The sequence below is a fragment of the Echinops telfairi genome, unplaced genomic scaffold, assembly GCF_000313985.2.
Source record: "Echinops telfairi isolate 266 unplaced genomic scaffold, ASM31398v2 ScPeMD7_7469;HRSCAF=8507_1, whole genome shotgun sequence".
In the NCBI taxonomy this organism is placed as follows: domain Eukaryota; kingdom Metazoa; phylum Chordata; class Mammalia; order Afrosoricida; family Tenrecidae; genus Echinops; species Echinops telfairi.
Window position 1 is genome coordinate 66,761,402 of NW_022111373.1, and position 22,101 is coordinate 66,783,502.

General features: G+C 40.9%; 1 protein-coding gene across 1 annotated transcript in view; it reads right to left on the bottom strand.

Moving 5' to 3' along the window:
- Positions 1 to 22,101, bottom strand: part of VCAN (versican) — a 117,666-nt gene that overhangs the window by 50,484 nt on the left and 45,081 nt on the right. Inside the window, exon 7 of the mRNA XM_013004896.2 lies at positions 14,421 to 17,423. Within this exon, the coding sequence (XP_012860350.1) occupies positions 14,421 to 17,423 (3,003 nt within the window). The remainder of the gene's footprint in view (positions 1 to 14,420; positions 17,424 to 22,101) is intronic.

Sequence of the window (22,101 nt, forward strand, 5' to 3'; positions counted from 1 at the left end):
TTCTAAGTTAATAATTACAGATGAAAGGCAAGCATTATGTTGAAGCTGCTAAAAAGGGGGGAAGTAGGACAGTGAAAAGCTGAAGGGAAGGTACGGAAGTGCATCAATATGCCAAAGGAAATTCTGAATGCTTTTGATGTGCATGTCAATAGTTGACAAAGCATGAAGAATTTCAAATAAAATTGTTTCCTGAGAAAGAAAACAAAAAAGATCTCTAACAAACAATTTATATGTTGATTTCCTTGACTTTATCGACTCATCAATTTTACTTCATTTTATGAATAAACAGTTTACAGTTTACTTTAGAGTCAGTCACTTTAGCTCCACAGCACAAATCATAGGATTCTTTTAGTTCTTTTTCTATTTATTGACTAGAGAACTGGAACATTCCCAATAGCCACAAATCTATATGAATGTTTTAGCACTGCGATACCAGGGGGGAAGGGGAAGGTGGGAGGAGAAAGGGGGAACTGACTACAATGGGCTACATATAACCCCCTCGCAGGAGGATGGACAACAGAAAAGTGGTTGAAGGGAGACAGCGGTCAGTGTAAGACATGAAAAGACAATAATTTATAAATTATCAAGGGAAGTCCAAAAAATGAGGAGCTGATACCAAGGGCTCAAGTAGAAAGAAAATGTTTTTAAACTGATGATGGCAACAAATGTACAAATGTGCTCAACACATGTATGCATGTATGGATTGTGGTAAAAGCTGGAAGAGTCCCAAATAAAATTATTAAAAAAAAGAATGTCTTAGCACTATAGACTATTCGATCATGTCAGGATATTTTATTGAAAGCCTCAACTACTAGATGCAGTACATCCTGTTTTCTAATTTGAGTATTACAATACCTCAATCACACATAGTGTAATTGTGATCATTGCCTATCCTCCCCACATAGTTCTAATCCATTCTGGCTACTGCAAAAACAATCAGATCACTACCATAACCATGCATGCTACTAGGAACCCACTGATGGCACAACATTTACTGGGTGACTATTATATAGCAAACCCTTTGGCATACACTTGCTTACCAACTCTATGGAGACTCAAGGTTCCAACAGTATCTATCTATCTATCATCTATCTATCCATCCAATTCATCCATCCATCCACTCCTCAAATATTCTTTCCAATAGGTTAGGTAACTGGCCTTACTAAACTATTTTCTATTTTAAAAATAAATTTGAGTGTACACATTGTAAATGTACCAATCATTAAAATCAGATAAAGATTCCTACCTCTACCCACTTTCCAATATCTGATGTGACTTGCCTTTGTTTATAAACAATCTAGAAATATTTCAGGTCACTTTATTTTATATGACTCATATGACCATGAAATCGGCAATGACCAAATAACTATTGGTACATCATTTTAAAATTGATCAAAAAGTAAGCATACATTTTTAATGTACATTTACAATGTATATTTAATAAGAAGATTTTCTACTAAATGGAAATTCTCAAATGAAACAAAGATACAAAATGAAACTTGAAATTATTGTTTGCTTTTCCTGAAAGGTATAGGCTCACAAATAAGCAACTAACATCCATTATTTAAATAAAATTTGTTAACTTCCAAATGGCTTCACTGGATTTTTTTTCTTTTAAATATCCGTGTGGGAGGAGAACTAGTTAATTACTTGAGATTATGACGTTACATTTTTCTGCTAAAAGATTGTGTACAGATCAATCTGCATTTTATTCCTTCAGGGTGGCTAGGCTAGTTCTCAGACTTTAAAAATTAAATGGGAGGGGAGAATGGAGTCTCCCTCCTATAGATAAAAGACTTTTCTCCCCCTCTACCCCACCCCCACCCCCATCAGCATTGCGTTCACCTCACCCACATTGCCATTTGCTTCACTTTGTTTATTCAGCCTCTAAAATTACTTCCTCGTCCCTCTTTCCTGTTACCACCCCAATTTGCCACACAGATTATTAGAAAGTTGCAAAGGCTATAATTATCGCAAACCAGAAAAGTTTCCGTGTGGAGTGTGGTGAGGGGACACCTGTGCTCTTGTGAATGTGGGTGTCTCATTCCAAAATTGCAATCTGCTCTATATGGTACTAACAGAGCAACCTAATGGAGTCATAAATGCTCCGAGCTTTTAGATGAACAAGTCTTTATGGAAAAGATTGCTCTATTTTTGAATTTTATTCCAAAGGTGGTAATATAACTTTTATTGGGATTTCAAGAATCAAGCCACAGAGCTCTACATTGTATATGTATAATCTTTTCTGTTTATACGAATGTATTTTAACAGCTTGACTTGAATATACTAGTAGCAAGGTTAATAGGTTTTTTAATGGCATTTCACACAAAACTTTATGCTCGCTGACCTCAAATGATTCACCAAGTCTTTTGAAGGACTTCGTGGCAGAGTTTTGTGGACACAGCGCAAGCCTTCCAGTCATGCTTTCAGCAGACACAAAACATTGCTGCTAAGACGCATGGCAGCCGGTTAGAGTTCATTACTCTCTTTAGGGAATTTCACAACATAAGTGTAAGAGCTTTTCATTAAATATAAATGTATACCAATCTCCTCAGCAAAGATAAATGGGGATCACATTTCTTTATTAAAATGGATTTCTTCTTAACGTAAAACAAAAAGAATTCTGTTCCCTTCTTTCAAAAATGCAATAGTCTGACATACTAAAGTGCTTGAAGCCAACTTCTTGAATTTAAATAGAAAAGGCGTGAAGTTCTATAAGATGTTAAACTTTTCTGACAGGCATATACATCTGATAACAGAAGGCAATGCTTCAGTTATAATCACTTTTAATATGATCTAATTGAACTAAAATGCTAAATGGCATTCTGCGAAGAAGAGCGAGCGAGTGAGCGAGAATAAGAACTAAACATCAATGTCAATTTCAACCAGGTTTTCTCAGAACCCCTTAAATCTCCACCATTTCCAAAAGTTGAGAAACCCCAAGTGGCAGCAACTCTTTGATAAGATGTATTTGGCATGTGAAAAAAAAAATCTTATCAGCCGCATTTGGGCCTTAAATATTCTAATAATTGAAAAACACTTTATATTTTATGTCAATACTCAATCTCAATCCCCCTGGAGATGAGAGAGATATTGAAGATATTGAAGGCTTAGAGATCAATATTAGATTCTGGGATCTGTATTTCCCTATTAGTTCTGCTAGCCCAAGTCCATTGATTGTGCCATTCAAGCGTGCTATCTACCACTAACTGCCTTCTCATGCTGAGCTAAGAGCTCAATATTTCTGTCATTTCATGAACTTTACACTGAAATAGTCATAAACAATATAGATATAGCTGATGGCCTCATTTTTAAGAAATAAACATGTTATGGGGATGATATATGATTATCCCAATTTTAGATAACCCTCTCATAATACTGTTTGAGTGACAAAAAAAAGTGTTTAGACACAGTCATTTGGTGTAAGTGCACTTGAAAAGATATCAATGCACATCAGCTCTGCATGCTTTTAGAAAGGCTCAAACAATTCCATAGCCTCCAATTTGTAGAGAAAAGGGCTTTTCTAGAGAGTAATTTGGGGACTCTCAAGCATTTCTAAATAATAAGATAAAGGGTTAAATTTTTAAAAGGCAGGTCAAGATATTTGGGTTTGTAGATGTGTTTTTCAAAGATCAAAAGCAGATCAAATCAACAAATGCCAATAATAGACTAGCACTTCTATTATCTTTCTCATTTTATTTTTCTTACAACATAAAACTTTTTTTCCTCTTATATAGATATTATCTAGCACTCAGAGATGAATTTTGGTCAGATTCAAGGAATGAAAAATAAACGCTGTCTTTATGATGAGGTCAGAAAAACTGGATGGTTCCCAGCTACCATTCCTGAACATTCTGATCCAACAACTCTACAGAAGAACCCTGATCAAGGGGGAAATACAGAATTGTGCATTCTTATGGACTTACGAATTTTTCAAGCCATGGATTCTGGATGAACCCCAGAAACTATTGCCCTGAGATTATCTTTAAAACTTTAGTCAAAAATACTCCCTAAAGTCTTCTTTGAACCAAACAATAGTTTAGCTTACCTAGTAAAGAAAAGTCTGCCTTAAGTATTATGTTCTTTTAATAATTATCTACCTGGGCTCAAAGTGACAACAGCCCTTGAACAATCCATGAGGAACCCTCGTAGGGGCAGTGAGCTTTCCCATTCATGGGAGGAACAACTCAAAAGAGAAGGGCATGAATGATGGCGCAACTAGAAGAGTGTTATCAACGTCACTTAATTATACATGCAGCAACAGTTGAATTGGGGTGTGTGTGTGTGTGTGTGTGTGTGTGTTGCTGTGTATATTTTCAACAGAATAAAAGTTAAGCATAAAATACCAGTTTGACTCGAGTAAAACAAATTCCCATCTATGCAACTCCTTTTAAATGCCCCATAATGATAGTTACTACGCTAAACTTTACCAACACTGTGTTCTTCTTAATGATGCCACTCCCTTGTTCAAAACAGAGAAGTCAGTCTCTAATCACCTTTTCAACATGGCCTCTTCAAACAAGGTGGTCAAACATTTCAACGAAGTAGGCTCACATCCATCTTTTCTTGCAGACCAGTCGTGTCACTCTCCTCACTGAAGCCCATCCAGTCCATACCCCTCTAGCTCAGTATCTTCCTCGGCTCCACATCAAGCCCACGACCACTGCCACAACACAGAGTGTCTCCTAAATCCCCCGGAGCATTACGCATTGCCACCCAGTTGGCTCTGACTCCAGGTGGCCCCAGAAGACAGAGGAGAGCTGCAGCCCAGGTTTCCAAGGTGTAATCTTGACAGACAGTCTGACACATCCTTCTGCTGCACAGTGGTTGGGATGTTCCAACTGCCTCCCTTTAGGTGAGCAGCCAAGTGCTTCAGGACAACACCACCAGGGCTCATTCCTGCGAGCACGCCCATACCCAGAGACACTGTCCGTAAGTTGACGCCGACTCATCATGCCCTTCATAGGGTTTCCATGACCGCTAGGGACACAGACTGCCACATTTCTCCTGTGGAAAAGCCCTCACTCCCATGGCCATAGAGTTAAGGCTGACTCAGAGCGACCCCCACCTCCGGGGGGCTTTGAGACTGTAATTGTTTATGGGAATAGAAAGGCCAGTCTGTGTTTGGAGGAGCTACTGGTGGTTCCAAACTGCTGACCCTGTGGATTGCAGCCCAACGCAAAACCACTGCCCCACCAGGGCTTTCTAGTGGAGAAGCTAGTGAGTTCAAATCGCTGACCTTTTAGTTTGCAACTGAATTGCTTAACCTCTGTACCACCAGAAATCTTTTGCTATTGTTGTTGTTGTTAGGTTCTGACTCATAACAACCCTCTGTACAACAGAACGCCCCATCCTACACCATCCTCCCAATTGTCCTGAAGGTTGAGCCCTTTGCTGCTCTTTGAATATTACTGATCCCGCCAAAGTCCTCAGGCCTCCAATATATCACCACTGGAAATCCAGATGTAAGTAATCTGGTGGGCTCCCAAGTGCCCTAATCTCGTGGCGGAGATAAGAAGTAACATGGTCACTAATGATGCATCAAGAGATGTCCTTGTGCTCCAAAATTGATAGCACAGAAGAGCTGATCATGGGCAATTGACCAGGCAGGTCCACGACAGAGCAGCTCCGGGCACTCCAAGGTAACCAGTGTGGTTGCCCCCTGAGGGGATGAATGCCCAGAATTTCCCCTGACACCACGACTAAGACTTCCCCTGGGCACACTGCCTTCCATCCAGCTTACTTCATATTAGCCTCTGCTTTTCCTTGTACAATGCAAGCCATTCATTGCCCTTTGCTACCTAGGCTCTTAAGAGTGTCAGACAGGTGCAAATAGTTAAATGCACAAGGACTGGCTATAAATCCAGTGGTTTAAACCCACACAAAGGCACCCGGGAGGCCAAGCCCAGCAAGTTCCTTCTGAAAGGTCACAGCCTTGCAAACCCTCCTGAACTTTCTGCTCCACACACAGGAGGCTGCGGGACCGACTGACTGGGGAGCGACCAACACGTCCGCTCTTGCTCATTGTCTTCCCAACTCAATTATCCATTGCCCTCCCGCCCCCGCCCCCCCCCCCCAACCACATAATAGCTTGACTTGAAAGGCTGCATTTCAACAAAGCTCTAGAATGTTTCCTGGGTGCAGGATGTGGAGAGAGACAGGGAATGCTTTACTTTCACTGGGCACCACTATACCACAAGGCAATAGAAGAGCTCAACATGGTACAAATCAAAGGAATACTAGATTCCTCCTGCTTCTTTGCCATATATATATATATATACATATATATGTGTGTGTGTATAGGATAGCCTTTCCTCTTCTCTTTTTCAACTCAGGAAAAACCAAAATGTTCACAAATCGACTGCATGCACATGGCCAAAGCAACTAAAACTACCCCAGGTAAGAGAACAAGGTACCTGGCTGCCACATATAGTTTGCATTCAACTACAACCCCTGAAGATTGGCTATTGAAAGCCCCCACCCCCCACCCCACCACACACACACACCGTGATCCAGAAGACAGGCCGGGCAATCTGCCTACGTTAACAACGACAGCCACGAAAACCCTACAGATCAGCTCTATTTGTCCTCACATGGGGTGACCGGGAGTCAGAGCCAGCTCAACGGCACGGGTTTTGTGCATGGCAGAGCCATCAAGAGCTCTGTGCTGCAAATAAGAAAGATGAAGTCTTTCTCAGGACGAAGTCACAATGCTGTGTTTGATGACACACGTGCACAAACAAGGTGGTGTACGCCACAGTGACACAGCACAGCATGGTGATTCTCACAGACACGGACGCTGGCATGCAATGGCATACCATTAAACTTGCCCTCCCGGCTCCAGAAATCAGCTTGTCCTCTTTAGACTGGAAAAGCTCTACGAAGAAACACTTTCAACAGTGCTCCCATGTTCCAGCACGTATTTATTTTCCCACGAAAGCACAGAATTTTTGGAAGAAAAAAAAGTCTGCCAACCAAGGAGAATTACCCCTTCTGATGCAAGTTCAAAAATCTAACATAGATAGCATGTCCAAACATTACCATGTTTTCATTCAATAAAATCTATCCTCAGTGGTCCATACCATGCCTCCCGGGCAAAAGGACACTTTACACTTTCTGTTGTTTCGATACGTGGTTAAAATTTTTTCTTTTAAAGTCAAAATAATTTGATATAAATGAACACATACACTACAGTTTCCACAAAAACAATTTTGCTCCCACCCACCTCCAACCAGGGCCCATTCAGGGAATGTGTCTATGAATGCCACCTATCTCCATAACCCACTCTTCCTGAATCTCACATCTTGGCCTCAGTGAGGCTTAAGGCAAAAACTCCAAACCTAAATTAATGTCATCTTCAAAGGATAAAATCCACAGCTCTTTCAGCGTTTGCTTATTAAAATGACCTCCAGAGAGTACTTCTTCCTCCTTTCTTTATCCCAGGGCCCGCTCACCAGCCACACCTCTCCTGCCAGCTAGGTCCTAAAGCACTGGGAACGCTGTCCAGAAGCATGAATATTTCTTATTCATTGAGCGAATGAATGATTGAAGAGCAAGGAAGAAAGAACATAAGCCCTGTGTAGAGAACTTGGAGGTGGGGGGAACAGTGGGGCATCCCCATGCAGTCAAGGAATATGCAAGCAGGCCCAGTACCTGGGGAGATTTTAAAGGACTTTGGCAAAAAAGATTTTTTTCTTTGGGAGAAAATTTTAATTGGTAGCTACCAAAAATCATAAACCTAATTTTCACACCCGAAAAACAGAACAGAAAGTGAACGCATTCCTCACTTAGATCCTATAGAATTGATACTGTACTTAAATTTTGAATCAGGGCTGTGGCTGCTTCTGATTTGCACCCAACCTGGCATTGCCCTGGATAAATACAACCATAGAGGACTAAGCCTTTACCAGGTTCTCAAAGTTAATCAAATGCTATCATTGAGTTTAGCCCCCTGCAGCCAAAAACACCTTGAATGTTAAGACAGTTGAATGTTAACATATTTACTACAAAAGCCACCAGATGTTCTGGATGTGATCATTCATAAAACAAAAAGATTAATTTTCACTAAATATTTCCCATGGGCCAGCCATTGTGCTCAGGCCATGCTTTGTCACTAAAACCCAAACCCAAACTCACTGCCATTGGGGTCATTCTGATTCCATAACCCCAGGGTTTCTGAGATTGCAAATCTTTATGGAAACAAAAAGCCTTTTACACTAAATTCAACTAAGTGCCTTCGAGTCGATTCCAACTTACAGCAAGAGTACAAGACAAGAAGAACTGCCCCTGTGAGGTGAGGCTGTACATCTGTACATGAGCAGAAAGCCTCAGCTTTCTCCCCCGAGCACCCAATTTTGGTTCAAACCAAAGCTGAGCTTATGGTTAGCAGTCCACCAGACCACCTTGGTACGCTAAACAAAAACAAAATTGCCATCAAGTTTATTCCGACTCGTAGGGACCCTGTAGGACAGAGTAGAACTGTCCCTATGTATTTCTGAAACTTTCCATCTTCACAGGAGTAGAAAAAAGCCTCATATTTATCTGGCAGCACAGCTGATGATTTCGAACTGGTGACCTTGTGGCTAGCAGTCCCATGCTTCCCAAAGCTCCCTTTTCACACTAACTCACTGCCATTGAGTAGATCCCAACTCACCGTGACCCCGTGGCACAGTGCGGAACTGCTCCTGGGAGTTTCCAAGCCTGTGGCAGAAAGCCCCGTCTTGCTCCCCTTTTATCTGAAAGGAGTGTTAAATGTGTGTGTGGTGTCCAGCACAGTGACTGCTTGACAAAACCTCCTTCTCCTCCTTTAAGCAGTCTGACAAGTTTGTAACTTATCCTTTTGTCTTCTCTACTTCTCAAACTTATGCAGCGAGGCATCAAAACACTGACGAAAATAAATAAATGAAAGCACTCACTTTTTGAAGCTCCCTTCCTCATATATTCTTATGGCTATAACCCCCTACCTTTTAAAGTTATAATGGCTGAGGCTTATAGAGAATTTTTTAAGTGATTTAAGAGCAACCTGATCATATATAACAATGTTGACAATGGACCTGGGTCTGTTTCCAACGATGCTTCCTGTTACATCTACTGACTATGGAGTAAACTATCTGGCCATGCTCATTCCAAACATCCCAGGTGGATATTCTGTTAGAATACAGAATGTTATAAAATTCTAGTTCTAGTCTAGTTCTCATGTAGATGCTAAGTGTTCAACTACAATAAAAGAGACAAAGTCAAATGGACTTTGACTCGTTTCATGATCTTTGTGCTTTGGAGAAAGAATATGGGTCAAAGATTAGAAATATCTATTTTACTGACCAAAAAAAAGTCTGTTAGGGAAATTAAGAAATCTGGGGGTCCACATGGCAGATAAGCAAAGCTGAACTCAGAGTCCCTGAATTATAGCACCTACACCTCTAATCTTACCAATACCAATTTTCACTTGAATTAAATGCCGTAAACCAGCAAATCACCTATTAGCATGCACAGGCACTCTTTAAAGAGGAGTTTCTACCATTAACTCTACAAGGGTGCACTGCTGAACTGTGATCCTCCACGGGCATGTATTTTGAAACGCTGACCATGCCCAACCTACAGAAGTGCTCTTTCTCATAAAGCACGGATCACTGAAGCATAGCAAGGCGCTGAGAACACGCCCCACGCCGAGAAAGTCAGCTGAGCAGGTCCAGTTTCCATGAACTGTCCAAGCCCCGCTGTTCTGGCGGTAACTCATCTCACAGCTACACAAGGTTCCCCAGACTTTAAACTTTACAGTAGCAGACAGCCTCATCTTTCTCCCAAGGAGGGGCTGTGGGGTTTGATTCCCTGACTTTATGGCTAGCAGCCCAATGGTTGACCCACAGCCCCAAAATGACTGCTGGATTCTACAAGAGCACTCAGCTGCTGGGCGCCCAGGGTCTCTATGAGGCAGAGTCAATGGCACCCAACAAAAACAAATAAGACAAACCAGCAAGCCCATGGGAGTCAACAGGTAACTCTTTGTCTTTCAAGAAACCCTGGTGGCATAGAGATTAAGTCAGCAGTTCAAATTCACCAGCCGGACTCCTGAGAAGATAGGCCACGCTGCTTCTGTAAAGATGATGGTATATTGGAAACCCTCTGAGGCTCTTACAGCAAATGTCCTCTGGTTTTTTTGTTTGTTGGCTTTAAGGAGTAAGTATCTGAAATGAAGTCAGGAGGTCAAAGAAAGGGGCCTCACTCGTCTCACTGGAATCACTCTGGAAACGAACCAGATCATAGTTCATGATCAGCTCTCATATTCAAGAATACTTCAAGACTGGGACTTTAATCTTCGCTTTGTTTTGATCTCAGGAATGTCACTGAACCTAATTTCCCAGAGACTTCATACAAGGTGATTACTGTTCTTACGTATGTAGGAGCTATAACTCATTATCATCAAAGCCGGACACATGATGGGAGAACCCCAATCTCAGGTGACTCAGTCTAGGGAAAGGGATTAAATGTTATGAATACAGGGGCTTCAAAATTCTGTAGCCAAAATCCCATTCTCTTCTAATCTCATGTGTCCGTAAGCTTTTTGAAGCCCCCTCCTGGCAGAAGAGGCTCTTAGCACTGGCTGTCAAGGGCCGATCGAGAAGAGAGACAGCGTCCTCAGTAGCCATGGTACACTGAAACCGATGCAAGCCGCAACTTGATGGAACTCACTTGGCTCCTGGGTTTCTACGTCCTCTGCCTTTGATGGGGTGCCATCTTCTCAACCTTCTGTTGGTTCACTTCCTGGCAAAGGTATGTTTTCCTCCTCTGACAGGTTTCCACCCTTCACGGGTTTCACCTTTCACAAGGCTTACTGTATGATGGTTGAGCCAATTTGCCTAGGCTTGATCTCAGCTTTCCTACTCCTAGCCACATGGCCTTTAGTAAATTAGCCTCTCTGTGCCTTAGTTTCTCCATTTGTAAAAGTTGCCTGTACATCAGCTTTTGTAAACGTTCACAGTTTCTGTGACACTAGCTGGTGCTATTTCTTATAAGAGAAGGAGTGCTCCCAAGAAAGAACGAACTTCATAATTAAAGAAACTCTTTCTACATCTTTAAGCCCTGCAGCCTTCAGACATGTTCACAAAGCAAACCTTTCAAAGATTTTTCAAAATGCAGGTGTGCAAATTACTCCTGAAGTAGACAGGAGCCATGTTCTCAACATCTCTTGAACCACGGTTAAACACACCCTGTAGCCTTTTCAGCTCGTAAAACTTTTATGAGCTGAAAAGTTCCTTCAGATTTTTTTACTGCTAATGATAGTTGCCTTCTGGCAACAGCACCCTGACTGCCATCACGATGCACTTGAACAAATATAACATACATGTGTCCTGAGTAGCACCTTTTGTTTCACAGTTGTTGTTGTTGTTGTTGTTGATCCAGATTTATTCTGCTTACCAAGTACAAGAAAAAAATATATGATTGGCTTGCTTTCATATAGCACACATGATAACTTTGCTTTCTTGGTACACAGTACATTTAAGAAGTCCTTTCTAAGTTTGTGAATAGATTTAGGTAAGTTCATGACATATACCAAAAGGATTTTTCAGTCTGGAAAAATGAGCATTGATACATAAAAAATATTGATTTTACACACACACACACACACACACACACACACATACAAACACACTTTTCCTTACTATTTTGTGCACCTGCCTTAAACTCATTAATTTAACATTTGGTTTAGTCCTTTACCTTGGCAAATTTCAAAGTGTTTAAAAAATTCAATTTCTCAAAGAAAATAATTAAAAGTAGTCTGAATAAGCAGTTTTATCTGAATAAATCTGATCGTCTCCTCCCAACAATAAATACCACTTTAAGTCTTAAGGAGAAGGCATACATAGAATCGTACAAAAATAGATATTGATGATAAATACATATATACTACAAGGAGAGATGAGCAGACAGTTCAACTGAAATAACGCTCCCTCTTCCCAACCCCAATGAGCCCACACTCACTCACTCACTCACTCACTCACTGTAATCCTCTCCTGAAGAAAGTTAACTAAGCATTCCTTTTCCAAATGACTCTGTGACAAATTATTGTCATGCTGACCAAGAAATAGTGTGATGGCCGATTAGCATTCCATGTTCTAAAACAGAAGAAGAAACATCTATTCATATCCCAGCTGAATGAAGTCCAAATTCAAATGTGCATCTTTATATAACTTGGTGCTGGATTGAGTTGCTCAGACTCTCCATTTCAAGTTAACTATAAGCTTAGATCGCTTTTGTGATGACTGCCAGTTCTTCCAAGAATATCAAGTTTCACTTTTTCCATTTTATAATTTTGTCACTCTAAACTTAGCACAGAGTTTCCCACAAAGAAGTGTTGTAAAGTTTGGGGTATTTTTACTGCTTTCTACATTATTTGTCTCAACTTAGGGAAGACTGAAGAAGAACTGATATCTTGGAATTATGGTGTTGGAGAAGAGGGACTACGCCATGCGCTCCCAGAAGAACCAAGCAATCTGTGGCTGAAGAAGCACAGCCCCAACGCCCCGGGAATTGAGGAGGGTGAGACACGGCCTCGTGCACTTCTGATGTTTATCGGGCGAGACCAGTCCCCAAAAAAGGAGACTCTGAAGAAGACGGACCGACGCAGGGGCTGAAACAATGGACTAAATTACAGCAACAGTGATACGGATGGCACGGGCCACGCAGCATTTTATTCTGTTGTAGAGCACGTCACTGTGACTCAGCACTGACTCGAAGGTACCTAAGGACAATCCTACCTAGATTAATAAGGAGAGTAATATAAGTTGGGGAAAAGCACTGCAATTATTTGGGGGGAAACTCAATTGTTAATTATTTTCCCTTTTGCTTTCTTTTCCATAGTAATGTCTTCCTATCCCTTTTTTCCCAGGATTAGAAACAAATCCTCATTCTTGGTTGCTTGGAAACTCTTCTCCTCTGACTTGTGTTCCCAGAGGTGGAAAAAGAAAGTGGTTTCCAAGAAACAGCATCATTACCAGAAAAATAATGTGCCAAGCCTGGCCTCTTTAAACTCTATTGGGAAGTAGGGATTAATTTTAATATTCTGGGAATATATTCCATTCTGTATTATCCACTTCCTTGCAGGAGTGCTTGCACAAGAAAATTCTGCATAGAAGCCTACAAGAGCCATGAAACTTCCACCTAGAAGTCAGCTGACTTGCCAAGAGGACTACTTGCTGCTTCCGACGGGTATCCTCCTGCACACCTGACTGAGGCTGACATCCCCCTCAGGGAACAGGAGACCCTGAGGCTATGAGCCCAATAGTAAGAAGAACCCTACTATAGCCTTTTTCTTCTAACCAGGCATTCTCAGAGCTAAATTTTAAAAAAAAACAGTAATTACCTCATCAAATACTCATATTAAGCTAGAATACAACTTACAAAATCCAGCAACCTCCACTTCTAAATTAAAGAGAGACAAAACCCCCACCTAATTCACAATAATAAGTTTATTAAGTAAATAAAGACAAACAAACCTGAATTGCTCTATTGAAGTATATGTGCCCTGTATTCTCAACTGAGCTTACCAACTTTGAGATATGGTGTGGCTCCACTTTGAAACAGAACACGCCATGTCTGGCAACGAAGTGCCCAAGGGAATCAATGGAAAGAAGCCACCTTTAAGGACTTCTGTCAGAGAGCTAAAACATTTGAGAATAGGCATCGCAGAGATTTTGAGAGAGAAAATGATTAAATCACAAAATAAACATTGTCTCCTGGTTTGTAGGAAAGAAGTCGTGTTAAGATACTTAACAGCTAGTATGTGATACTATAAAATTAGTATCACTGGACTAGATTATACTTGCTCTAAATTATTTAAGCCCCATTAAGAAAAAACTGACAACACTTTTAAAAATGGGTGAAGTTTGCATTAAAACAACATTTAAACTACAGCGCCTATCACTTATCCCACACGTAATATAATAAATATGCAAAATCCTGGAAGAGAAAAGCGAAAAGTGTCACTCGATTAAACTCTTGGGGTATCCAGTATCATTTTAGCTGTCCACATGGTAAGTGCTGAAGGTTAATAGTTAAAGACCAATGGAATGTTAACACAGTCTAGTGCTACACTTGAGTAGTAATGTATGGAAAGACACTGAGATTAAAACACTTTGTTCTGCATGTTCTGAAGTGATGTAACAGTGATGATTTGGTTATATTAGATGACAAAGCAGGGCTTCTTCTAACTTTTAAGTAAAATCATGTCTAACACTCTTCCAAACATAGTCTTCCAATTCTGGTGCAAATATATAAAGCTACAATATATATTTCTTTCACACTCCAGTTATCTTCTAGCAGCAGCCTATGATATGTTGATTCCCGCGCCCCCCCCCCCAATGTAATGTTCAAGTTAAAATGCTGATTGCCTTGAATGGCATGTCTAGAAAACAAAAACTTACCTGTCTTGTTTTCTCTGACCTCAATAATATAAACATTTATGTCAGGGTGGAATTTTGGGCCCAGCGGGGGTTCTGGTGTAGAAAATGCTTGCGGTCTGCTGGACTCTTTGCTTTCTACAGTGGGTGGTCTTGTTGGCTGTGCAGAAGCACTTGAAGTTGTGAAATACTCTCTATCAATTTCAGCTTCTGTTTCCTTAGCTATAATATCATCAGGGCTCGTGGGAAGACCATGCGATGTTGATTCTCCGATGATTACCATATCCTTGGTTGTCTCTTCACCGGGTTCCCTGTCCATCAGAGGAGGTTTCTGAGTGGATGTTGGAGAGAGTGTAGAGGTTGAAGTTGGGTGAAAGTTATCGTCCACGGAGCGAAAGGTAGCAGTGGGAATATCACTTGGAACTAGAGCTTTCACTGTTGAAAATTCAAAGCTCTCTGTAGCTTTGGGCTTTTCAACTAATCCCGAGCCTAAATCACTGTCTTCAAGAGATGTCGTCACTCTTTTCTCGGTAGTGGATTCTTCTATCAGCTGTGTAACACGGGTGCTGAAAGGGAGAAAAGGTGATTCCAATTCCCTTGGGCTGATACTTCCTGTTTCATGTTCTAGTTCAGGCCTTGAGTGTGAAGGTACTTTTGCCCCCACACTTGGTGTTAGTGTGACCATTTCATCCAGTTTTTCTTTGGGCTTAGTTATAGTGCCAGGTGGATAGGACGTATTATGCTCGATTTTTCCAACTGATGTTGTTTCTAAAATGGGGACTTTCTCAGAACCCGTCACCCAACTGTCTTCTGGAATTGGGTATGCTGATCCATCCCTCTCCTGCTCATCCACAGTTTCTTCCTTGGGAGCTCCTGTTGTAGCACTGGGAGCTGGAATCGGTAGCTCTGCGGTCTGCTGTCCCCAGGAAACTTCTTCCGGAGTTGTTGCCTGTGTCATTTCTGTTGTCGCTCGTCTGGTTTCAGGCACAATCGTTGTTTCTGAGCGAGTCTCCTCAATGACATGGATGTCTTGAGAGGGCTCACCTACTAGTTCATCCTCTGGTGGAACAAACGTTACCCAAACGCCCCATTCTTTCTTGGGAGTTACAGAAAGAGGAATGGTGTGGGCAGTGTCTACATAAGTAGTGGGCTGCTGGGTGCTACTGTGCCTAACAAATGCCAATCCTTCCACATCTGAAGTGGGTATGAACTGGGGAATAGTCGACGTCAGTGTAGAGATATCCACATCTGCTCCTTCCTCCAAAGCACTTCCTTCAGTCGTCATAGAAACATCTTGGCCTTCAGGTCTTGTGATAGATGGAACTCTTTCTTTGGTTGTAGAATCTCTCAGTGTTGACTTTTCCGCAATACTAATTGGTGTAGTTGCTGTAAGCCCAACTGTGAATTTTCCATGGTCTGTTAAGTATCCCTCAGTAATCTCCTTGAGTGGCTTGTGAGTACCACCTGAAGTGACAGGAAATTCATCTCCATGCTCAGTGGATCTTGCGGTTTCATTCTTTCCATTCCCTCCTACGGTTGTAAGTACAGCAGGGGCCAATCTTGGAGAACCTTCAGGTCCCGCATACTCAGAAGCCTTTGATGTTGTATCATCTTCATCCCCTGACCATTTTGACACAGTGACCACTCCGCCATGTAAAGGACTGTGAGTCAAATACCCTGCTGTAAAACCCTCACCATCCTTGGTCGTATCTTGAGCGCCATCAGTTTCCAGTGCAACTGGAGGCGTTATAAATTCCTCCGCATCTTTGTCTTCTATGGGCGGCATACTTGGCTTTGCTGTCGGTGCCAGAGACTCAAAACCTTGGGTCATTTCCACAGAATAGCCTGTAGGACGGATTTGCTCTGAGGGGGTTGTGGAAACCTTCATTCCAGAGAAGAATTCCTCTTCTGTTTTTCCAGTAGATGGATGTTTGGTGATTTTTGCCTGCATTTCAGCACTGGTGTACGCATCTGTTCTAATTCCTGGTCTTTGTGTTTCCATTCTTTTGCTTTCTTGTGTCATTTCTGTGTGCGAAGATGCGTAAATAACTGTTGTTTTGCCCTCTGTCAACTTTTTCTCACTAGTAAAAGGAACCGGTTTTACTTCTGTCTGATGTTGTGGTGGGAAAGGCGTAGTAGATACATGCTCGCCCCTGAAAGCCTCCGTTATCCTGCCAGTAGTTTGTGTCTCTTCCCTGCTGTCCACGGATGATAAGTCATTGTCAAGCACAGTAAGAGATGAAACACTTGTGGAAGCCGAGATGGACTCTGATTCCTCCAGTTGAGTCGGGGTGGTGTCTTCTGAAATCTTGGACACGGTAATAACGTCAGGTATTTGGCTAAAGACCACGGTGCCCTCACTGGGTCTAACTGTAAGCGGTCTGCTTTCAACGTCATCACTTCGCAAGGGGAATCCATGGAATCTTGTGGTCACTGACTCAGAAAGAGTGCTAACTGCTTCCTTTTCAGTTTTGGGCTCTTCGGTCATTCTTGTGGCTAGAAATGGAGTTTCTGTTACTGAGGATTCCTTAGAAGGAGTGTGCTTTGGGATTTCCACAGAAGTTACCAAAGGACCCACTTCTATTTGTTCAAATGGTGTAACCCTTTCTTCAGCGTGTGTGTCTTCTGTGATACCATCCCATTCATCAGTAGTATGATGAGAGATAACAGTTGTACTTTTGGCCACTTCTTCCTTAATTTCAGATCTGTCAGGCTTCCCATGTGGCCCTAGTGCAGAAGGCAGGTGATCCACATCCAAAGGCTTCTTGGTACTCCCAAGAGGCATGGGTGATTCTGTGGCTGAGCTATCTGTGAGAGTCTGCGATTGACCTGGGGCTGTCTGTTCAAAATTAACTATATTTCCTACAGGCGGGAATTCTGTTCTAAGAAGAGGTAACTCAGTGATTAAAGGCATGACGGGTGTAGTTCTGTCAGGTACTACTTGTGATTCCTTGGATAAACTGGGTGATGTAATGTCTGCGAGGATATTCAGTTCGATGGTTGTAGCTTCTGATACATTCTGTTTAGCTAGAAAAATAATTTCAAAAGTTGATTAGACAAGTCACTAAAAAAAATGCACCTCCAGTGTTTGTTAATTGTGTTTGTCGCTGTGCAATTGTTGAATGCCCTGAAAGGGATTTTAAGATTAAAAACCATACAAAGCCAAGCCCACTGACATTGACTCAATTCAGACTCATAGCAACCCTCTATAGGGTTGCTGAGACTGTAAATCATTATGGAAGAAGACACCTCATCTTTCTCGCACAGGGAGGCTGCAGGGTTTGAACTGATGACTTTGTGGTTAGCAACTTAACGTGTAACTCACCACCAAGGTTCCTTTTTATGATGAGGAAAGAAATCTAAGAACTATACTTACAGTAATCCAAAGGCAGACACAGGATCATTTAATAGCATAAGATGATGAGCTGTTCTTTTTTATTGCTACTTTTACCCATAGGTGTGAATGGCTGTTCTTGGTTTCAAAAAAAACCCCAAACATAACTTTAATATGAAAATATTTTTCAAGAAATGCAAATTTCAAAATTTGAATACAGCACATGGGTTTACTTGTCAGGAACCATGGCAGCAATTTGAAACCTAGCAGGCGAACCTGGAGCTACTCTTCTGGACCCCTCAGGAGCCCGCCCCGAGCTTTCTCAACACACTGTCCTAAAGCCGATCACGTCTCAGAGGAGAGGGCACGTCTCAGATTGCAAAGCAACCCCAAACCACATCAAATGTAACCGAGCTCCATAGAAGCCATTACACACTCCATCATGCGAAGGGTTTCATGAAAACAGGATATTAAACTTCTAAATACCACTCTTCATTCCATTCCAGGTGTTTGAACATTTGTCTTCATGTGCCTTCAACTCTGTAGGAGGGTGGCCTTGCTTGTAATAGATTTGAAAGCATTTCTGTCGGAGACTGTTTGACATCTGTCAGGATTCTATCTTTTATTCCATGTTCTACATGCCATGTTTGCAACTCTTAAGTGTATTGGTTCCAGGCTTTCTTTAGCATGAAGCATAAATGTAGAATAGGAAGTAGCATACCCACACACTATATTTTACACCTGTAATTACAAATAGCCAGACAGAACCCTGGACATCAGAATGAATAGACTCAGGCAAGAACAGGTAACGTGTGATCTCATAACTTGCTACAATAGGATGCCTCCAGGTTGCCAAAGAAGAGCCTGACTGGTTTTAAGAAATTTAATTTATGTGTAGAAGTTGAGTGTTGTATATGAGATTCTTTTGCAACATAAGGAAAACATCAGCAAGCTAGCACATAAAGCTTTCCTTAAAAAAGTACTCTGGAAAATCAAACCCTACCTTCCACTAAGCAAAGAGAAAAAACCTACTCTGCAGCCATTGTTTTTTAACACCTACATGATTTAAAGTGAGCTGTCGGGGTAATGTCTGTTATCCCTAAGAATTCTGATAGCTGTAGTGTCTATAATATCTTGTGTCTTACTTTTAATAAGGCCCTGGAAAATGAAATTAGGCACCTTTTAACTCAATTTGCTGTGTCAGAACTTAATAAGTTCCTTACCTTTTACTGGCATGAGCTGCTATTAGCTGTGGCCATCTCTAGACCCTGTTAAAGCCCAAGTTCATGATTTTCATAATGAACACTCAGTGGCCTTTTATACTATGTCGTATTTAAATATTCCCTCCAGCCTGTCACTATTTTTATGTTTATCTTTAAAGAAAGCTAAACATAAAAAAGAGGTTTGAATTTTTTTTAAATGATAAATAACCCCCTTTTGCCCCTTTCTCAGAAAAGAGGTCCTGCCCCTTTTTTACATCTTGGCTGGAACTTCAGTCTGTTTTGATTGGCATGAGAAGAAAAAAAAAAGAGTAAGGACCTGAAAGGTGGTTAACTATTTTCCTTTTAATTCAATTCTCTATTCTCTGAAATTCTATAGTGGTTACCTCATTTAACTGCCGCCAAATGTCCAGTGTGTCCTATAACTTCATTCTTAAGGGAGACAGTGAAAGAAAGGTATAGAGAAAGTTCCCATGGAAGCATAATATAAGCACCTAGCAAATTACTGAAGAGAAAATTTAATCATATTATTATCAATAATAAAGAGAAAGTTAATTTCACGGTTTCCCTCCAAGTATTTCCATAGCTGATGAAATTACTGAAAGGGAGTGGTATTGTATAAGGGTCAAACGAGGGTCTGTGAATTAGGTCTCCTTAATGTTCCAACTCAGTACTGTACTACCAAATCCTTCCCGTGCTAAGAAAATAGCTCTACAGCCTTTGAAAAATTAGTGACTTGGGCTGTTAAAATATATAAATAAATGTATATCACTGCCAATTATTACTTTCCAGTTTGGCATTATCTTCTGTGATTGTCCACAGAGTGGTGAAGTGAGAACAGTATGTCCAGAGATTCCCCTTTTCTAAGCCAGGACTTTATAGGACTTTATTTTTTAAGAAACAGGGCTTTTCCATCAAGTTAGACTCCGTTAAAAAGTCAGCTTACAATTAATGTAAGTAATTTTATGACTTGGTATGAAAAACTTCAGACTTCCTTTGAGAGCTGGATGGCTTTCCATCAACGTCACCACTGCTTTGCCTCACAGCCCAGGGAAGCTGATGGTCATCTGCGACATTTCATTTCAGCCATGGTGGGCGAAGGGACGATCCTTTTTGCAAACACAAACCTCTCCAAAGGGATGACTGCGACATGAATACCACTATAGGAATGGTAACATTTGCAAAGGTGGCAACGCGCACAACTCCCGAGAACTCGCCCTGCGCGCCTCTGCAGGTGCGCTCACGTGGGGAAGGAAGCTTTGGTCTTGGAGAGCCAGTGGCCCCTCATCTTCATTACTGAGAAATGAAGTCCCCCCAAATGCTTTCTTGCAAACACTGCGGCTGCCTGCCACACAGCTGCTCCACATCACTCGACTTGTGGTAACTGATGTCCTAGGAACTATCTTCTGTGTGCCTCTGTTACGAGACACGAGGCAGAGTTCCCTAGTAACATATAAACACTCTATTAGCAGCTTGATCGTCAATTGAACTCATACCCATCCTGCCTACATTAAAGCCAGATGACGCATTTTCCATTGATTCTCTTACATTAAGTTTGCTAGACATAAATAAATGCAAACTTGGGAAGTTATCAACAGGGTGGCTATTCAATAGGTTGATTCAGGGATCACGGTGGAGGGAAGGGTGAAGTTGGAGCAATGGGACTAGAAGGCAAGCTATCTTTTAAAAGTTATATGAGTGACGGAATGCTGACAGATTCCATTCTAATGCCCAGAAATACATATTCCTGAAATAACAATTAGTGAAAGAGAGTTTCAGCACTTATGGTCAGATTATGATCTGGAGCACACACGCACACACAAAGATCATAAACTGACTATAGTTTAGACGGCAGGCCAACAGCAGAAGTGAGATACTATGGACGTAATATAGCATATTCCCTGGTGGGGACGAATGTACCCTTTAGACTACTATTCTTAGTTGCAAACAAATCAAGTTGAAGGATCTGAAAAACAGCGGAGGTTCCCAGGGAGATCACACAGATAATTAGGGCTTAGAATTGGCACAATCCAAACAAGGAAAGTGTTTCAGTTGGTCAAGGCTCTGAGATACAGCTGAACGCTTGTGTTCCATGATAGAAATGACTATTTCCCCACTTTGTAGAGAAAAAATGGGATCACACTCCAAGGCTCATTCAGATGAGAAAAAGCAATCTGACAATGATGGCCATAGAATATAAGAATGGGTTTCCCAGGACGCATGACCTAAATCCTTCTCTAGAGATCATTGATAAGATTTAATGGGAAATGTTCATGAGCAATCAATGTCTGTAAGTCCCTTGAATTGGGGGATGACTAGGAAGATCTTTCAAAGTCCTTTATAACTCTCTCACTTTCATATAACTTGATTAACATTGAGGTCAAATAAAATATGTGCATTTGAGTTTCATCATCAAGGGAAAATGTGCAAGGAAACTGTTCCACAAAGTCACCAATTTATCTGTTTAAATCAATTTGGCTTTGCCACGCAAGAAGAGATTCTAATCTTCATCTATTTCAGTAATTTTTAATGTTTTATTCCCTTTAAGGATTGGGAATTATAGCCAAATTTGTCTTGGCATTATTCAGACACCAAGGATGGCCTACAAAATGCCACACTCAGTAGCAGTGAACAGAATGATATGGTTATACTTTTTAATTTATGCATGTAACTCCTTAAAGCAAGTTTCTGAAAATATTTTTTGGAGTGGTAACTAAGAGCACAACCCTCACTTGTTTTATATGATAGAATTCAGTCACAAATGTGAATTTTTTTTTAATTCTTTAAAAGACATGAAGAGGTTTCAAAAAAAATCCTGGAAAATTCCATTATCTTTTCACTCAATTTTCCCACAAACTTTTTAAAGCTCCATTGCATATTAAAAGAGTCTTTGAAAAGTTAATTTTAAATTTAGGCTAATTATTGACATTGTGTGCTTCTGTTCTAAATATTCTTAATTATTTTATATGTGGAATAGATTTTGAATATGAGAGCATCTTAGCTATGGAAGAAATGAATAAAGATCTTGAATATGTAGCTTCAGTTGAGAAAGAAAAAAAAACCTAATTCATTATATTCCTATCTAGAGTCAAATGAATTAAAGAGGGAAAAAAAAGAACCTATGCTTTCTCTGTTTGCATTTTCAGTAGTC